Below are 18868 nucleotides of genomic sequence, written 5' to 3' on the forward strand. Positions count from 1 at the left end.
GATCCTGGGTTTTCTTTTGTATTTTCTCATAAAAGTTTTATCATTTTACATATTACATTTAGATTTATGAGTCATGTTTTGAGTTTATTTTTGTATATGGTGTGAGTTTAGGTCAATGTTGAATTTTTTGCCTATGAAGGTCGAATTGTTTTTGGCCTTGAATTTGAGGGTTATTGTTTTGTGTTGCTTTTGATATCCTGAATTTTCAGCAGTAGTAATATAAGTAGGTAAACCTTTACAGCTATTAAATGAAATATTTTACTTATAAAAATAATGTTAAAGAGGGGCTGGCCCGGTGGCGCAGCAGTTAAGTTCACATGTGCCGCTTTGGCGGCTCAGTGTTCACTGGTTCGGATCCTGGGTGCGGACTTGGCACCACTTGGCAAGCCATGCTGTGTAGGCATCCCTCATATAAAGTAGAGGAAGATGGGCACAGATGTTAGCTCAGGGCCAGTCTTCCTCAGCAAAAAGAAGAGGATTGGCAGCAGTTAGCTCAGGGCTAATCTTTCTCAAAAATAATAATAATAATGTAAAAGAGAATTTGTAGTGAAATGAGTGAATCCTTTTTATAACACTGAAAAAATAGGATATGCATTTTTGAACACTGTATTTGTAGCTACTTTAGATGCCTGGAGTGTCTCTGGTAAAATATACTGGAAAGTTATAAGAGTGGTGCCTCTGGGAGAGGGCTGTGTGTGATAGTGGAAAGAAATTATTTTAAGTTCACGTTGTTTTGGATCTTTACCATGTGTGTGTGTTTCCTCTTTTATAAGAAATAAGTTTATAAGAAACTACATATGAAGAATGTGTACAACAGTAATTTTCAGAATTCTCCTAAAACAACATGCATTAAGGAATTCTTGGAGAAAAAATATGCTTAATGTAATGAAAATTGGTTGTCTTTTCATTGACATGAATTTGAATAATTTCTTTAAAATGTTTTGTTTTTTAAGTTAATTTTATTACTGCTTATAAAAACCTGGTGGGAGTGGAGCAAAGAGGGGATATTATTCCAATTGAATTCCCTTTAAAAGCTCCTGAAAGTTCAACTTTTAGAATCAAGGAATAGAATTTTAGTTGTGCTGGGTGTTGTACAAAAAGAATTGGACCAACACCCATGCTCTGAGATGTGCGGGTTAAGGCTGTTTGCTCTTGTTTGCCACACCGTCTTTGCGTTTGTGTTCTAGTGCCAAACCTAAGTCAGAAATGCACGTATCGATGGCCACTCCAGTCACCGTGTCCATGGAGACCGTGTCCAGTCAGAATGACCAGCCCACCATTGCGGTCCCTCCCACTGCGCAGCAGCCTCCACCAACCATTCCAGCCATGATTGCAGCAGCTAGTCCCCCCTCCCAACCCGCGGCCGCCCTTTCAGCCATTCCTGGAGCAGTTCCCATCCCTCCGCCCATCACGACCATTGCAGCCGCCCCTCCACCGTCAGCAGCTGGGGGTGGCAGCCTCTCCTCTGTTTTGTGCCCTCCTGTACCTGAGATAAAAGTTAAAGAGGAAGTGGAGCCCATGGACATCATGAGGCCAGTGTCTGGTAAGCTCACGTGCAGAGCTCTCTTCATTGGCAGTTGCTGCTTCCCCTCTCCCTGACGCTCAGAGTCCACACTGTTGTGTGAACCTCAGCCAGGAAGCCTGGTTCCTTGTTGCCCATTTTAAATTTGCATAACATTAGTTTTTAGTAAGTGGAAGAAAGCATTAAGCTTCTTTTGAAAACTAAAACCATTTTGCGAGTTTGTTATGATTAATTTTATTTCTTATGAAAATCATGGATTATGATAATTACTGATGATTTACCATTTGTTCCTTGCCAATTTTTGTTGCTTCAGTATGCAATAAAATAAGATTTATGTTGTTGAAAATACTCCTTTGATAAACTTATATGTGACAAGTAGAATCTTAAAACTATTCACTATCCCTTTTTCTTCCTCTTTTCACCTCTAAACTTCTAGTTTGTGAAAGGCAGGTCACTTTTGAGGTTTTCTTTTTGTTTATTTTTCTTTTTAATAATTTATTGTGGAAACTTGTTTTTCCTGACTACAAAGTAACCTTCAGTATATGAAATTTATAAAATACTGACAAAGCCAAAGTGGAAAGCAGGTCATTTTTTGCTCCAGTTACCCATGCTCTCCTCTTCCCCTTGTAGCATGGAGGCCTCCATTTCCCATGCTGTCTGTTCAGAAAGAGATGTGGTGGTGCTCTGTCTGCACATTTTAAACCTGCTGTTTATTTGTTTGCTTGCTTACTTATTGTCACTTGTTACGCCATGAAATACCTTCTCTGGTACCCATATGTAGCCTCAGCACTTGCGTTGAAAGATACCACAGATGACCCTGGAGGGGAAATGAAATGTTCTCAGTTTTGCTGTTCGTCTGCACTGTTGTCTTCGGTATTTCTTCCTGCCTCTCTTTGCTAGGAAGCTGGCAGTAATCCTCCCTCAAACTGTAGGACTCCACACCAGGCACTCCTGGTGTAGTCTTGTACAGAACAAGCACGTCTCCATCCTCTTGTGGCTTACACTCTAGCAAGGGTGACAATCAGTTCAGTAAAGCAGGGACCAAGTAGAAGGGAAAGTTAGGGCTGGAGCTGTGATGTTAAACAGAGTTTTAAAGGGAAAGTCTCACTGAGGAAGTGATCTTTGAGGAGAGATGTTAAAGAGACGAAGTGCTGGCCAGGAGAGTATCTGCAAAAAGAGCATGCCAGGCCAAGAAAGCAAAGTGTAAAAGCTCTCAGAATAGGAGCATGCCGGGTGTGCCCAAAGAATAGCAAAGATGGTCCAGGGGTGGTATGTGAGCTCCAGAAAATCATCAGGGATCCAGGCTCCTACCTCCCCTAGGATTTGACTCCCACGCTCTTGATTCAAGATAACTGCTATCACATCTGAGTTCCAGGGTCACAGAAAAGACAGAGAGTAGAAGGTCACACCTTCCTTCTTAAGGAAACTTCTTAAAAGAGCTTCAAAACAGTTGTGTTTTCATTTCATATGGCCATGCCAAACTGGTAAGGGAAAGGAGGCTAGTAAATAAAGTCTTTCAGCTGAGTGGCAATGTGCCATCTAAAAGTGAGGGTCCTCGTACTAAGGAAGGTGAAGTTGCAGGGTATTAGGAAGCAGTTGGCAGCCTCTGCGGCCGTTAGGGTGCTTAACACAGTGCTCAGCACGTAAGAAGGCTCTCTTTTCTGTCGTCTTAATTGTTCTCCTTGGTGTAAATCAAGTGGAGCTTTCCATTGTGTTTGGTTTCTCGTACAAGTGTGCACTCTTTCTCTGTGACAGCAGTTCCTCCACTGGCTACCAACACCGTGTCTCCATCTCTTGCATTGCTGGCCAACAACCTGTCCATGCCTACAAGTGACCTGCCACCTGGTGCCTCCCCACGGAAAAAGCCTCGAAAGCAACAGCACGTGATTTCAACAGAAGAAGGGGATATGATGGAGACGAACAGCACTGACGATGAGAAGTCCACTGCTAAGAGTCTTTTGGTGAAGGCTGAGAAGCGCAAGTCTCCTCCTAAGGAGTATATCGGTAATCTCACGTGGGCTGACTGTGTCATGTGAAGCTTTTCCACCCAAGACAGGAATCCGCCCCCGAGGCTGATACGTAGTCACATTTCACTTGCAGCTCACTATTTGAATTGTACCGTAGGATTCTTGAAAATATGTAATCAGCTATTTAATGTCTTTTTCTTCCCTTCGGAATAGATGAAGAAGGTGTGAGGTATGTCCCAGTGCGTCCAAGACCTCCCATTACTTTGCTGCGTCACTACCGGAACCCCTGGAAAGCTGCTTACCACCACTTTCAGCGGTACAGTGATGTCCGGGTCAAAGGTTAGTTTCCCCAGAAACATCCAGTATAAATGCATGAAATTGGTCTTTCACGTGACTATATTGCAATCATACTAGAATGGAAAGACAGAATCACAATTTTCCAGTTTCAAAAAAAACATAATTATTCTTTGCCTCAGAAAGCTATGTGTACTTTATTGGAAACCCAATCTGATGAATAAGTGATAACATTGGTTTTAGTAAAGTTCATGTGTTACCAGCTCCCCAGGTGGTCACAGGATGACCTCCTTAGCCCCCACAGTAGTTGTGGAGGTGCTGTGCTAGGTTGTTACTTGACAGTCTACAGTAGTCCCTAGGATGTTCAGATGCACATGCATCGTAAGCCCCAGGAAGTTTATTTTCCAAAAGACCTTTGGAAAAGGAGTGTGTGAAGCTCTTGGAATGGTCCAGGGCAAGCCCTCAATAAATGTTTTTTGTTGTTGAACTTGAGAATAACATTTTAATAAGCTTACATAAAATAAAAATGGCTGATCATACTTTGCAAATATCTGCAAATATTTCTACTGGTACACTTTGTGTCAGTAATCTCAAATATAATCATTGCACAGAGAAGTGTAAGTTTTCTGAGACGTGGTCACATTTCCCATTTCTCCACATAACTTCTACTTGGAAGCTTCTCCGAGAGTTTCTTAGAAACCTCAAGCTGAGTCAAGATTAGGTGGTACTGACTCCTGTCTGTGAGCAGGGGTGAAGGTCCTGACAGGTGAGTCTCTCAATGGAAGTATGGAGGGGGCTGCACTTCCAGTTACTCTTCCTCATGAGGGTGCCCTGAGGTTTGGAAAGAGGGTGAGATTTCCAAAGGGCAGAGAGTGTTGGCCTTCAGTAAGAACAGGATACAGGCCACTAAACGTCTTTTCATACCACAAGAATTCCACATCATGGTAGTAATAGATTTAAAAATTTGCCTGGTAACATTTTAAGCCATACTAAAAGATTCTTATTGCTTATTGGGACTCACTCTTCAAAAACTATCTCAAGGAAGGTAATTTGACAGCTGAAAATATTGAGGATTCCTCGATCTTCTATTTGGATATGTACATACCAGTCACCTCCTTTGCTCCAGGTCTCTTGACTGTTAAACTTTATTCAACTGCTTTGCCTAAGCTTTAAGATCATATTCATATAAATAAATGAAGATGGAATACCAAAAATTGGTCAGGTAATTCACAGAAAGGAAAGAAAAGAGAAACAGCAACAAGAAGCACAAGAAACAAATAATAACATGGCAGCTTTAGCCTTTGATATCGGTAATTACCTTAAATGTAAATAGTCTCTGTGTACCAATTAAAACACCAATTGGCAGAGTGGATGGAAAAAAGGTCCAACTACATTCTGTCTATAAGCAGCTCACTTCAGATACAATGACTTACGTAGACTGACAGTAAAAGGATGGAAAAATAAATGCAATGTGAAATTAATCAGAAAACAAGAGTGGCTCTATTAATATCAAAGTAGACTTAAAAAGAAAGAAAATTTGAGATAGAAGGACTTTACATACTAATGAAAAACACTGTAGGCAACAAAAACCAGAAGCTTCAGAATATATGAAACTAAAACAGTAGAGCTGAAAGGAGAAACAGGCAAACGAGCAGTTACAGTGAGAACTTCGACCCCCACTCTCAGCAGTCGGTAGAGCCGACAGAAAATCGACCAGGATGTAGAAGGACTGAGACCACAAACCAACCGCATCTAGCAGACACTTAGAGAACACCCAGATGGCAGCAGAATGCATATTCTTTCAAGTGCCCACAGAACATACAAAGATAGACTGTGTCCTGGATCGTAAAACAAGCCACAACAAATTTAAGAGAATTGAAATCATCTAGAATATCTTCATTGACCGTAATGGAATCAAACTGGAAGCCAATAACAGAAAAATAACAGAAAAACCTCCAAACCATGGAAATTAACCAACACACTTCTGAGTAATGGGTCAAAGAGGAAATCTCAAAGGAAATTTTTTAAAAATACATAAAACTGAATGAAAATAAAACATATGTCAAAATATGTGGGAAGAAACTAAAGAAGGCAGTGCCAACAGGGAAATTTATAGCACTAAATGCTTATAACAGGAAAGGGGAAATATCTCAATCAAAGTTTCTACATCAGTAAAACTAGAAAAAGGAGGTGGCCCAGTGGCGTAGTGGTTAAGTTTGTGTGCTCTGCTTCGGTGGTCCAGGGTTCACAGGTTCAGACCCGGGTCACAGACCTACACACTGCTCATCAAGCCATGCTGTGGTGGCACCCCACATACAAAATAGAGAAAGATTGGCAATCTTCCTCACCAAAAGAAAAAAAAAACTAGAAAACCAGCAACATAAAGCAAATTCAAGGAAGGAAAATAGTAAAGATATCAGAAATCAGTGAAATTGAAAACAGGGAAATAACAAAATCAATGAAACAAAAAGCTGGTTCTTTGGGGAAAAAATCAGTAAAAATCTCAGGCAAGAAGAAAAAAATAAAAGAAGACATAAATCATGAATATCAAAAATGAAAAAGTACAAATTGTGCAGCCATTAAAAGCATAGTAAAGAAATACTATGAAGGCCAGCCCAGTGGTGCAGCAGTTAAGTTCACACATTGCGCTTTGGTGGCCCAGGGTTTTCTGGTTCAGATCCCGGGTGCGGACATGGCACCGGTTGTCAAGCCATGCTGTGGCAGGCGTCCCATGTATAAAGTAGAGGAAGATGGGCACAGATGTTAGCTCAGGGCCAGTCTTCCTCAGCAAAAAGAGGAGGATTGGCAGCACTGTTAGCTCAGGGCTAATCTTCCTCAAAAAAAAAAAAATACTGTGAGGGGGCCTGCCTGGTGGCGTAGTGGTTAAGTTTGCGCACGTGACTTCAACAGCCTGGGGTTCGTAAGTTCAGATCCTGGGCGTGGACCTACACACCGCTCTCAGGTCATGCTGTGACAGCAACCCACATACAAAATTGAGGAAAACTGGCACAGATGTTAGCTCAGGGCCAGTCTTCCTCAAGCAAAACAAAGGAAGATTGGCATGGATGTTAGCTCAGGGTCCATCTTCCTCACCAAAAGTAAGTAAATAAACTATTGTTTTTAAATAAATAATAAAGAAATACTATTAAAAACTTTATACTGGGGCCCGCCAGTGGTGCAGCAGTTAAGTTCGCACATTCTGCTTCGGCGGTCCGGGATTTGCCAGTTTGGATCCCGGGTGCAGACATGGCACCACTTGGCGCGCCATGCTGTGGTAGGCGTCCCACATATAAAGTAGAGGAAGATGGGCACTGATGTTAGCTCAGGGCCAGTCTTCCTCAGCAAAAAGAGGAGGATTGGCAGCAGTTAGCTCAGGGCTGATCTTCCTCAAAAAAAACAAACTTTATGCTCATAAAGTAAACCACTTTGGTGAAATGGACTAACTCTTTGAAAACTACGAACTACCAAAGCTCAACCAGAAACAAGTAGACAATCTAAATAGTTGTATAACTATTGAATAGGTTGAATCCATAGTTTAAAAGCTTCCAAACATAAGTCTCTAGGCTCAGATACTTTAACTGGGAAATTCTGCCCAACATTTCAAAAAGAATCAACACCAGTTCCCCACAGTCTCTTCCAAACACAGGAGGGAACACTTCCAAATTTGTTTTATGAAGCCACTATTTCCCTGATAGAAAAACCAGACAAACAGAGTACAAATATGGAAAACTACAGATCAATATTTCTCCTGAATATAGATGCAAAAATCCTTAATAAAATGTTAGCAAATTGAATCCAGCAATATGTAAATAGAATTTTACACCTTGATCAAGTGGGATTTGTTACAGCTATGCAAGGCTGGTTCAACATTTGAAAATCACTGTAATCCACCATTATGAACAGGCTCTATTTCCTAGAGCTGCCATAATGAAGTACCACAAACTGGATGGCCTAAGATAACAGAAATGTATTCTCTCATAGTTCTGGAGGCTAGAAGTCCAAAATCTAGGTATCAGCATGCTCATACTCTCTGAAGGCCTTGGAAGAGAATGCTTCCTTGTCTCTATAGCTTCTTGTGGTTGCTGACAATCCTTGGTAGTGTTTGGTTTGCAACTGCATCACTCCAGTTTCTGCCTCCACCTCCACATCGAGTGTGTCTTGACTCTCTCTCTCCCTGCTTATAAGATACCAGTCGTTGGATTTAGAGCTTACGTTAATTCCATACGACCTCTTCTTAACTTGGTTACATCAGCAAAGACCCTACTTCCAACTAAGACCACATTCACAGTGGGGGAAACATTTAGAGGGACATAATTTAACCCACAACAAAAACTAAAGAAGAAAATTCACATGATCATATCAGTTGATACAGAAAAGTCATTTGGCAAAATTCAACACTTTTTGATTAAGAACTCTCAAAAATGGAAAAGAGGAAGACTTCCTCAACTTGATAAAAAGTCTACAAAAAACCCAAAGCTGATGTTATGCTTAATGGTGAAAGACTGATTGCTTTCTACCTGAGATTAGCAAAGAGACAAGGCTGTCCTCTCTTACCACTCTTACTCAACATGGAACTGCAAGTTCTAGCCACACCACAAGGCCAGAAAAGGAGATAAAAAGCTGTACAAGTTGGAAAGGAATAAATAAAATTGTCTCTATTTGCAGGTGACATGCTAGTCTACATAGAGAGTCTCAAGGATTCTATGAGAAAACTCCTAGAACTTGTAAATGAGTTCAGCAAGGTCACAGGATATATCAACCCACAAAAATCAATTGTAATATTGGGTACTTGGAATGAATTTGTGGAAAGTGATGTTGAAAACATAATACCTTAAGTAGTTGTTCCCTCCAAAATCACAAACAGAGGTATAAATCTAGCAAAACATGTACAGGACATGTTAGCGGAAAACTGAAAAATGCTGATGAAAGTAATGAAAGATCTAAATAAGTGAAGAGACATACAATGTTCATGGTAGAAAACGCAACATAGAGATGTCAGTTCTCCCTAGATCGATCGATACTTTTACAGTTCCTACCAAAATCACAGAAAGGTTTTTGTAGACATAGTAAAACTTATTCAAAACTTTCTATGGAAAGGCACAGGAACTAGAATAGCTAAAATCTTGAAAAGCAAGAGAAATCATTCTTACTAGTTTTAAAGCCAGCGATTTGGCTGCAGTAAGAACAGTGTGGTATTTGCAGAAGGATGGATATATGGATGACTGGAATAGAAAATGCAGAAATACACCCGTACAAATATGCTCAACTGATTTTTGACCAAAATGCAAAAGCAGTTCAATGGAGGAAGGAGAGTGGTTTTATCAAGTGGTGCTGCTGGACATCCATAAATCTCAAAAAAAAAAAAGAACCTTGACCTAATCGTCACACCTTATACAAAAATTCTCGAAATGGATAATAGATTTGAATGTGAAATATAAAACTTTTAGGAAAAAACCTAGGAGAAAGTCTTCAGGACCTAGGGCATGGTGGACAGTTCTGACTGACACCAAAAACACCATCTATAAAAGAAAAAATGTCAATAAATTGGACTTTATAAAAACTTTTTATCTGTGAAAGACCATGTTAGGAGGATGAAAAGACAAGCTGTAGACCAGGAGGAAATATTATCAAACCACATATTTCATAAAGGACTCAGATGGAGAATAAATATTAGAAACTCTCAATACTTAACAGTGAATAAAACAGTAATCCAATTAGAAAACGGACAAAGGCATGAAGAAGTATTTCACCAAAGAGAATATACAGCTGGCAAGCACAAGAGAAGATGTTCAAGGGAACATAAATCCTGGTCCTTCAGTGTGGGCTGCTCACAGAGACTTCGTTGCAGAGTGAAGAGGGTGAGGGAAGGGTGACATTACAGTGGAGACGCCTGACAAACCCCGCCTCAGCCAGCTGATTGAGGTCAGTAACAGCAGTGGCACATCGTGTTATAGTGTGTACCCTTTGTAGGCTGCAATGTCGAAGGTACTTCTCTCTGTCTCTCAAAAAGCCAAAACCACAGTCTATTCCTAAGAAAAACATCAGCCAAATCCAAATAGAAGAGTATCCTACAAAATACTTGAACTGGTACTCTTCACAACTGTCAAGCTCATCAGAAGCAAGGAAAGTCTGAGAAATCATCAAGCCAAGAGGAGTCTAAGGAGACATGACGAGTAAATGTAACATGGTATGTTGATTGGATCCTGGAACAGAAAACAATAAGAAAAAGTTTTAAATTTTCAACATCACTAGTCAGTAGAGAAACTTAAATTGAGATGTCAAACAACTGAAATAAACCTATCAAAACAACTGAAATAAAAAATACTGATAATGCTAAATGCTAGTGAGGATGTAGAGAAACTAGGTCATTGAGCACTTGAGTTGTGTTAGCCCACTGCCTCCTGGCCTGCACTGTTGCTCCTGAGAAGTCCGCTGGTGATTTCCTGAGGGTTGTCTTGTGAATGATGTGTCGGTCTTTCCTCTTGCTTCTTTGAAGATTTTCTCAACTTTGACTTTCAACATTTTTCCTGTGTTGTGTCTGTTTCTGGGTGTCTTTGCATTTATCATATTTGGAGTTCCTTGAGCTTCCTAGATGTATAGGTTATTGTTTTTCAATAAATTTGAGAAGTTTTCAGCCGTTTTTTCTTTGACTCTTTCTTCTTCGCCTTCCTCCTGGTAATCCCATTGCATGCATGTTGGTACTCGTAATGGCGTTTGTTCATTTTTCTTCCGTTTGTTCGGAGGCCTTGTTCATGTTTCTTCATTCTTCTTTCTCTCAGTTCTTCAGCTTGCATATCTGTCTTCAGATTTACTAATTTTCTTGTACCAGTTCAGATCTACTGTTGAGCCCCTCTAGTGAATTTTTAAAATTTCATTTATTATACTTTTCAACTGCAAACTTTCCGTTTGCTTCTTTTTTATATATGTGTGTGATTTCTATCTCTTTTTTTTCATATTCTCTATTAAATGTGACATGAGATCATACCTTCCATTATTTCTTCCCTCATACTTTCCTTTCATTCTGTGAATTTATTTAAAGATTTTATTTTTTTTCCTTTTTCTCCCCAAAGCCCCCCGGTACATAGCTGTACATTCTCAGCTGTGGGTCCTTCTAGTTGTGGCATGTGGGATGCCGCCTCAGCGTGACCTGATGAACAGTGCCATGTCCACGCCCAGGATTCAAACTGACGAAACACTGGGCCGCCTGCAGTGGAGCGCGTGAACTTAACCACTCGGCCACGGGGCCGGCCCCTGTGAATTTATTTATTGTGGCCACTTTGAGGTCTTTTTCTGATAAATCTGACCTCTTGCCACTCTCACAAGCAGTTTGTTGCTTGCTTTTGTTCCCCCATATATGGGTCATTCATTCTTGTTTCTTTGCATACCTCATGATTTTTTGTTGGATACTGGACAAGTTAGATAAACTTAGATAACATATTGAAGCACCTCTGGATACTGGTCTCCCACTCCCCCGGGGCTTGTTGTTGTTATTTGCTTGTTTGTATGTTGAGTGACTGGCTGGATTATTTGAGTGGCATGTAATCACCTCCCCCCATAGCACCACTACGAGGGGTTCAGCCTCTGGTGTTACAGCTCAGGGGCACACAGCTTTGGGTACACCCATGGTCTTCCTGGGTTGACAGTGGCAGTGGCCGGGGCCCTCTCCCACTGTCCCTGACCACACTTGGCTGATAAACCCCACTAATTCTTGCTCTTTGCTCTACTATAGCACAGTTCTGGAATTTTCCCTGGAATATAAGTTAAATTCCTCCACAAACTAGTCAAATTGTAGCTCCTTGCCAGAATAGTTTCTGAAGTCAGTATTTGATATTTGTTCTTTCCCCATGAGGGCTTCTCCCAGCTATCTTAGTCTTTGTTCCCTCCTGTAAGCTGACCAGGCCACAGTCTAGGCTGTATCTTCGCTAGATCTACAGATTTCCTCCCGGTTGCCTTTCACTACAACCTCCACTATTTGGGAGCACCTGTGTGTTTGAACTTCACATAGAAGCTACCTATTGTATGGCCTCTTTCTCCACCCACCCCATGCCTGGCAGAATCTGAGTCTAGGATTCTAGAGGTAGGGTTGGGGACAGTGGCACTCTCTCTGAGTAACACCCTGCTCTGGGAGGTGAGTGCTCAATGGAGGCAAAGAGGAGTGAGCAGCCTGGGGTCCGCTTGGCTTGTCTCTCGTAGCGTGAAACCACAATTCACAAGCTGGGAGAAGGGCTCCCTGGGCCTGCAGTATTCCCAGCATGCCTTGCCTAGGGTACAGTCTCCGTTCCATGAGCGGGGGTTGAACAGAAAAAGGGAGCCCCCACATCTCAACTGTACTTACTTGGGACTTAGCCTCAGCAATAGGTAGTGGGAAGCAGGGTGAGAAATGCTGCTGTCCTGCTCCTCCTGGGAAGAAAGTCCTCCCGCTGGGTGTTATCCGTGATTACACGGATAGAGCGTGCTAGGAGTTAATGGTGGGGAGGGGTGGTGTGACCAGAGAGGTGTAGAAACAGAAGAGGGATGTTTGTAGTGATGGAATAGTTCTGAATCTCAGTTGTGGTGGGGGTCACATGACTCTACACGTGTGACACAGTGACAAGAGAACTGCACTCACACTTTGCATCAATGGTGCTTTCCTGGGTTTGATGCTGTAGTGTGGTTATATAAGATGTACCACTGGGGGAAAGCAGGTGAAGGGAAACGCTTAACTTCTCTTCACTATCTTTTTTTTAATATGCCTTTATTGAAATTAATTCATGTAGCATACAATTCGCCTATTAAAATGTACAATTTAGTGATTTTTAGTAGATTCACGGAGTTGTGCATCCATCACTACAGTTAATTTTAAAACATTTTCATTGCTCCAATAAGAAACTCCACACCTGTTAGCCATCATCCCCAATCCTGCTATGTTCACTCCTCCGTATGCCCCCAACCCTGGGCAACCTCTGGTCTACTTTCCATCTCTATGCATTTCCCACTGCTGGACATTTTGTATGAATGGAATTGTATCATACGCAGTGTTCTATGACTGGCTTATTTCACTTAGCATAATGTTTCAAGATTCACCCGTGTTGTAGTATGTATCAGTATTTCATTCCTTTTTCTTGCCAAATAATATTCTATTTTATGAATATGCTACATTTTACTTATCCATTCATCACTTGATGGGCATTTGAGTTTCCACTTTGGGATTATCGTGAATAATGGTACTGTGAACATTTGTGCACACGTTTTTGTGTAGATACTGTTTTCGTTTCTCTGGGATATATACCCAGGAATGATTTCTGGGTTGTTTGGTAACTCTGTATTTAGTATTTGAGGAACTGCCAGACTGTTTTCCAAAGTGAATACTTTTTACTTTCCCACCAGCAATGCCTGATTTCTTCACACCCTCACCAACACTTGCCGTCTGTCTTTTTGATTATAGCGTCCTAGTGGGTGTGAAGTGGTACCTCATGATTTTGATTTGCATTTCGCTAATGCCTAATGATGTTGAACATCTTCACGTGTTTAATGGCCTTTTGTCTATCTTTTTTGGAGAAATGTCTATTTGGATCCTTTTCCCTTTTTAATTGATTTTATTTTTATTATTGAGTTGTAAGAATCCTTCGTATGTTCTAGATACAGGTTCCTTATCAAGTATGTGTCTGTACTATCTTTGCAACTTGTGTTGTTTGTTTTGCAAGGTGTTGCCGTTGGGGAAAACTGAATAAAGAGTACAGGGAATCTCGCTGTGTTATTTCCTACAACTGCATGCATCTTTACAATTATCTCAAAAATTTTTTAAAATTAACCATATTCATGCTAATATTTGCCTATTGGATAGAGTTTTGGGTTTTTTTCAATTGGTCAACTTTACTTCTTAGAGCAATTTTGGGTTCACAATAAAATTGAACAGAAGGTACAGAGATTTCCCATATACGCCCATACCCACACATGCATAGCCTCCCCAACTATCAGCACCCCCCACCACAGTGATGCATTTGTGTAGACTGACACATCGTTATGACCCAAGTCTCATGATTCACATTAGGGTTCAGTCTTGGTGTTGTACATTCTATGGGTTTTGATGAATACATAGATAGAGTGTTTTCAAGATTAATTTTTTTTTTTTTTTTTAGATTTTATTTTTTTCCTTTTTCTCCCCAAAGCCCCCCAGTACATAGTTGTATATTCTTCGTTGTGGGTCCTTCTAGTTGTGGCATGTGGGACGCTGCCTCAGCGTGGTTTGATGAGCAGTGCCATGTCCGCACCCAGGATTCAAACCAACGAAACACTGGGCTGCCTGCAGCAGAGCGCACGAACTTAACCACTCGGCCACGGGGCCAGCCCCTCAAGATTAATTTTTAAAATAAAAACTTTTAATGTTTTAAAATAATTTTAAAGATTTTATTTTTCCTTTTTCTCCCCAAAGCCCCCCAGTACATAGTTGTATATTCTTTGTTGTGGGTCCTTCTAGTTGTGGCATGTGGGACGCTGCCTCAGCATGGCTTGATGAGCAGTGCCCTGTCCGCGCCCAGGATTCGAACCAACGAAACACTGGGCTGCCTGCAGCGGAGTGCGCGAACTTAACCACTCAGCCACGGGGCCAGCCCTAAAATAATTTTAAATATTTATATAATGTGTAAATACATTTTAAGTCCTAGTAACAGTAATTAAAACTTCACAGATAAAGCTCTACTCACCTTTGACAAGTACCCTTCAATCCTAGTTTGTCTCTCCCCTTTCCAGATGATACATTTCATGTTTATTTCACTACAATTCTAGTTACTGGACTTTTCTACCCAAATTTAAATGTTATTCAAATTTGATCCATGTGATTTCTCTAAGATCTAGATAACACCAAAGAGCTTCTAAGACGTCATGCTCAACCCTCTGCATGCTTGCAAGCATTATACATGAGCAAGGCTCCAACCCACTCAAGACGATTTCCCCTCTTTTAAGAGATGATATTAACTTTCTCTCTTTTGAATTCTCTAGATCATCAGTTTGTCTTTAAAGCATTCTTCTGGGGTGGACAAAAAGAGCTTTTATTCATATTGTGACCTCAATTCCTAATGACTTAAATGCAGAAGATTTATTTGAAGATGTTTTAAGAAATTCTTGATCAAATAGTAGCACTTAGGCTGCTTGAACACAAATGATTTTAGTTTTGTAAAAATAGAAAAATATGTCTTTTTTTTTTATGGCTCCAGAGGAGAAGAAAGCTATGCTACAGGAAATAGCTAATCAGAAAGGAGTATCCTGTCGTGCCCAAGGCTGGAAAGTCCATCTCTGTGCTGCCCAGTTACTCCAGCTGGTAGGTGGAGTGCGAGTGGTTGTTACGTCCTGCTAAAGAGAGGAACAGGTGCTGGAGACATCTGAGTTCATCAAGTGTTTTCTTTTGAGTAATCCTGAAACATTCCCAGTTAACATGGGTCATGGCACAATTTTTGTGTGTGCTGTATAATGTTCCAATTGTCATATCTATTCCATAGCTATAATCTGAACATATCTTAATTCCGGTACCCAGAACCAAAATGTATTGAACAACTGTGATGTCAGACCTAGAGTTAGGTTCAGTATTATGTGTTGCTGTGACATCTGAAGCAGGGGGAGCCTCAAATGGCCTAACTGTAAGCCCCTGCTCCCCTCTCTGCTCCTTGTGACAGACCAGGCCCAGTTCCCACGTCTCCCTGAGCAGTGGGTTTCAGTTCTCTCCCAGTGTGCCTTAGTACCCAAACAAGCCAATCACGTCCTCCCGTGGGAATCAGGGGCACCTCTCCCTCATGGTACTACAAAGCCTGCCTCCTGCAGCCCCTGCTTGTTCACTCTTTTCCTGAGTGCAACGCCCGTGTGGCCCTGCATGCTGTGCGATGTCCTCTCCCGCTGGGCTGTGAGTATATTGACTAGCAAACCGCTGTTGATCTTGTCTGTCCAGTGTTGGTGGGTGTTGTGAGTTCAGCCATTTTCATAACCCTAGGGCAGGAATCCTTCCTTCACCAATGAGGTGACAGCGAGGCCATCAAAACAACAGCTTCATGAGGTTTTCCCATCTTTGGCGTAGCACCGATCTGAAGAACATTGTCTATTATGAGTATCTAAAAAAAATGTATGCCTTGGCTAGTTTTTGTACTTAGCAGAAAAGCATATTTCTGTGAAACTTGCAGGCTCGTTTTTCAGAGGAATTGTGAATTCAAGGCAAAATATTTAAAAGTTCTCTTGAGGCTAGACTCTGAGTTACGGCAAGTCATAATGTGAGTTGTTGAACAGTTCTCCTTACTGCACCTTAGTGCCTTAGTCAGTGGGAGAAATGATTGTGTCACCCAAACGGCTTTTATACCAGTTTACAAACGTGCTTCAAGGTGGGTTCATTTGCCTGAAGTGGACCAAGAAAAGTATCTCTGAAGTCACGATGCCATCCCTCTTGTGTGTTACAGACGAATCTGGAGCATGATGTTTATGAAAGGCTGACCACCTTACAGGAAGGGATTATCCCGAAGAAAAAAGCTGCAACGGATGATGATCTTCACCGAATAAACGAGCTAATACAGGTTTGAACGATGAGCCGCCTCTGAGGGGGTTTACTGTGCGGTCTCCCTCCCTTCCCTCGTCCACTGATGTCTTTAGTAGAAACCTGTCCTTTACTTCAGCTTGCTTTACCCAGAAACACTAACACACCTTTTCTATATGAAAGCCTCAAAATGGCCTCAGCTCAAAGTGAGAAGTTCTTTGAAAGCCAGTTGTCTTTAGGATCGCTGATGGGTGCTGTCCTGTCTTTTGTTTCAGGGAAATATGCAGAGGTGTAAACTTGTGATGGATCAGATCAGTGAGGCCAGAGACTCCATGCTTAAGGTTTTAGATCACAAAGACCGCGTCCTGAAACTTCTCAACAAGAACGGGACTGTCAAGAAGGTGTCCAAATTGAAGCGAAAAGAAAAAGTTTAGACCCAGAAGAATCAGGACTTTGGAAACAGAATTTATGAAGAATGATGGTGGGGGTGGGGGGAGGGTTTTGGTTATTTTCAAAGTGGAACATTGAGATAAAGGAAGCGTTCCTTCATTCACACGTGAAAGCAGAGGGACCCGTGGCATCCAGTGGCACAAAAGGATCAGAGCTGATGTGTTGCAGTGGCCCCTTTCTTTCTTTAGGCGTACCCCTCGTAAACTTCCTGTGTCATAAATGACTCCTGATGCATCAGTGTCCACCAGCTGGAATCAGTGACACAAACGAATGGCTGGCATTTTTCACCCTTCCGGTTTATAAACTGTATTTATCTGATGGATTCCTGCAGGACCCATGCTGAGCCTGGACTGAAAGTTTCCACTCGGACCATCTCTTATCTCTCTACACTGAAAATCAAACTTCTTTCCCTCACCCCAGTCAGTTCTTATTCTGTCTGACCTTCCAGTGCCCAGGCTGGCCTTTTACAGCAGTGCCATGGCACCGAGAGACCTGCCACATCTCACACTTAAAGGGTTTGAACTATCAATTCTTGTCCTTTTTTTAAAGAAGCATTTCAAAGTGACATTGTTGTATTGTCTGTCCTGCGTGTGTCAGAGTTGGGTTTCTGTGGAGGTTCAGAGCAAGCAACACGCTAAGTTGCTCCAAGATCCTTGTTCTGAAGTACATTCTTGGTTACCTGTACTTCTGTAGCTGGTGTGATGCTGTTAATTACATGTACCGCACATCTCCAAACGTTAATAAAGGACTCAAAGAGGTTTTGTACATGAGCAGTTTGCCTCTTTCTATAAAGTTAATCAGTGCTGTACTGCCCGTCGCTTGAGTGCTTCCCCTGCTGCTGTCTCCCACACTTTGTTGAGTCTGCCGTGTTAAAGTTTCGTTACTCCTTGCGAAGAGTTCCACTTGTCCAGGTGCTTGGAATATGTCACAACGGTCAAGTCTGTTGGTTCTTGGTTATCTTAAATATAAAAGTATACTGTATCCCGTTGCAGATGTCAATTGGTCAAATTGTAGGACAAGACTGTAGTCATAGGGGTGGAGCTTCCTGGAGCGCGGGCTTTCTTCACGAGGCTGCTCGTGCTTCCTGTGGTCCAGCCGGAGGGCGAGGTGGCCCAGCCTTGCGTCCTGCAGGCACAAGTAGCCATCTCTCTCCCTTCTAACTGGATAGTCTCCTCGCAGCTAGACATGTTTCCAGTTGCCAGCTCTTGTCTTTTCCTTGACCTGAACAGATCTGGGACAGGGAGTCTATGCCAGTTCGGACCTGGTCTTCAGGACCTGCGCTCTGGCTCTCCCTGGACTGGCTCGCCTGAGACAACCTTTCTTGAGTCAGAATGGAGCTCTCATCTAGTATAGGACTGGGGAAGAAAGAAGCCCAGCAGGCTTTTGGCCTTCCTCCAGTTAAGCCTGCATAGCCTGGGCTTAAGAAGTCCTCGGAGCAATCGAGACTGTTTTGCTAGTGCTTCCCTGGGATGGGGAGCCAACTTTAAAAAATGTTACTGATTGTTAACCAGGCGCCAGTGTAGTGTGACTGTGCCAGAACGATGTTTCTTTGTCTCAGTTTCTCATCTGTGCATGTTGCCCCAGTGATCTCATGTGGTGTGCTGGCTAGTGAAGGACAAGATTCAGGTATTTGGGACTGCATTACAGACCTGTTCTCTCTAAAGGTAGCATCACCTCCATTTAAACAAAACTTAGATAACCCTGGTCAAAGGAAGCTTGTCAGTGCAAGCGTTGGTGTCAGTGCAGGTTAGAACAATAGTGTTTTCAGTTTTCCCTCACTTTCTGAGGACAGTCCAGTCAGGGGGCATGAAGCTTGTCCATGTACATAATGTCATTTAAAAACAGCTTTATTGATGGGCCAGCCCAGTTGTGTAGAGGTTAAGTTCATGCGCTGCGCTTCGGCAGCCCTGGGGTATGTGGGTTCAGATCCTGGGCGAAGACCTACGCATCGCTTGTCAAGCCATGCTGTGGCAGCATCCCGCATACAAAATAGAGCAAGATGGGCACAGATGGTAGCTCAGCAACAGTCTTCCTCAAGCAAAAAGAGGAAGATTGGAAACATGTTACCTCAGGGCCAATCTTCCTCACCAAACAAAACAAAACAAAATAACAGCTTTATTGAGGACTAATTGACATAAAGTGAAC

At 42.0% G+C, this 18868-nt stretch overlaps 1 protein-coding gene across 33 annotated transcripts in view; it reads left to right on the forward strand.

The window, feature by feature from the left end:
* The window catches only part of SAP130 (Sin3A associated protein 130), an 80048-nt gene extending 62560 nt beyond the window's left edge, over positions 1-17488 (forward strand). For 20 of the 33 annotated variants that reach the window (XM_070579487.1, XM_070579488.1, XM_070579504.1 and 17 more), the window contains 6 exons: positions 1188-1543; positions 3278-3526; positions 3703-3828; positions 14976-15079; positions 16200-16313; positions 16549-17488. In XM_070579487.1, the coding sequence (XP_070435588.1) occupies positions 1188-1543; positions 3278-3526; positions 3703-3828; positions 14976-15079; positions 16200-16313; positions 16549-16707 (1108 nt within the window). In that variant the 3' untranslated portion in view covers positions 16708-17488. The remainder of the gene's footprint in view (positions 1-1187; positions 1544-3277; positions 3527-3702; positions 3829-14975; positions 15080-16199; positions 16314-16548) is intronic. The other 13 variants (XM_070579489.1, XM_070579492.1, XM_070579506.1 and 10 more) reach the window with 1 other exon arrangement.
* The last annotated feature ends 1380 nt before the right edge of the window (positions 17489-18868 follow it).

This window comes from Equus przewalskii, chromosome 17 (genome assembly GCF_037783145.1).
Source record: "Equus przewalskii isolate Varuska chromosome 17, EquPr2, whole genome shotgun sequence".
NCBI lineage: Eukaryota > Metazoa > Chordata > Mammalia > Perissodactyla > Equidae > Equus > Equus przewalskii.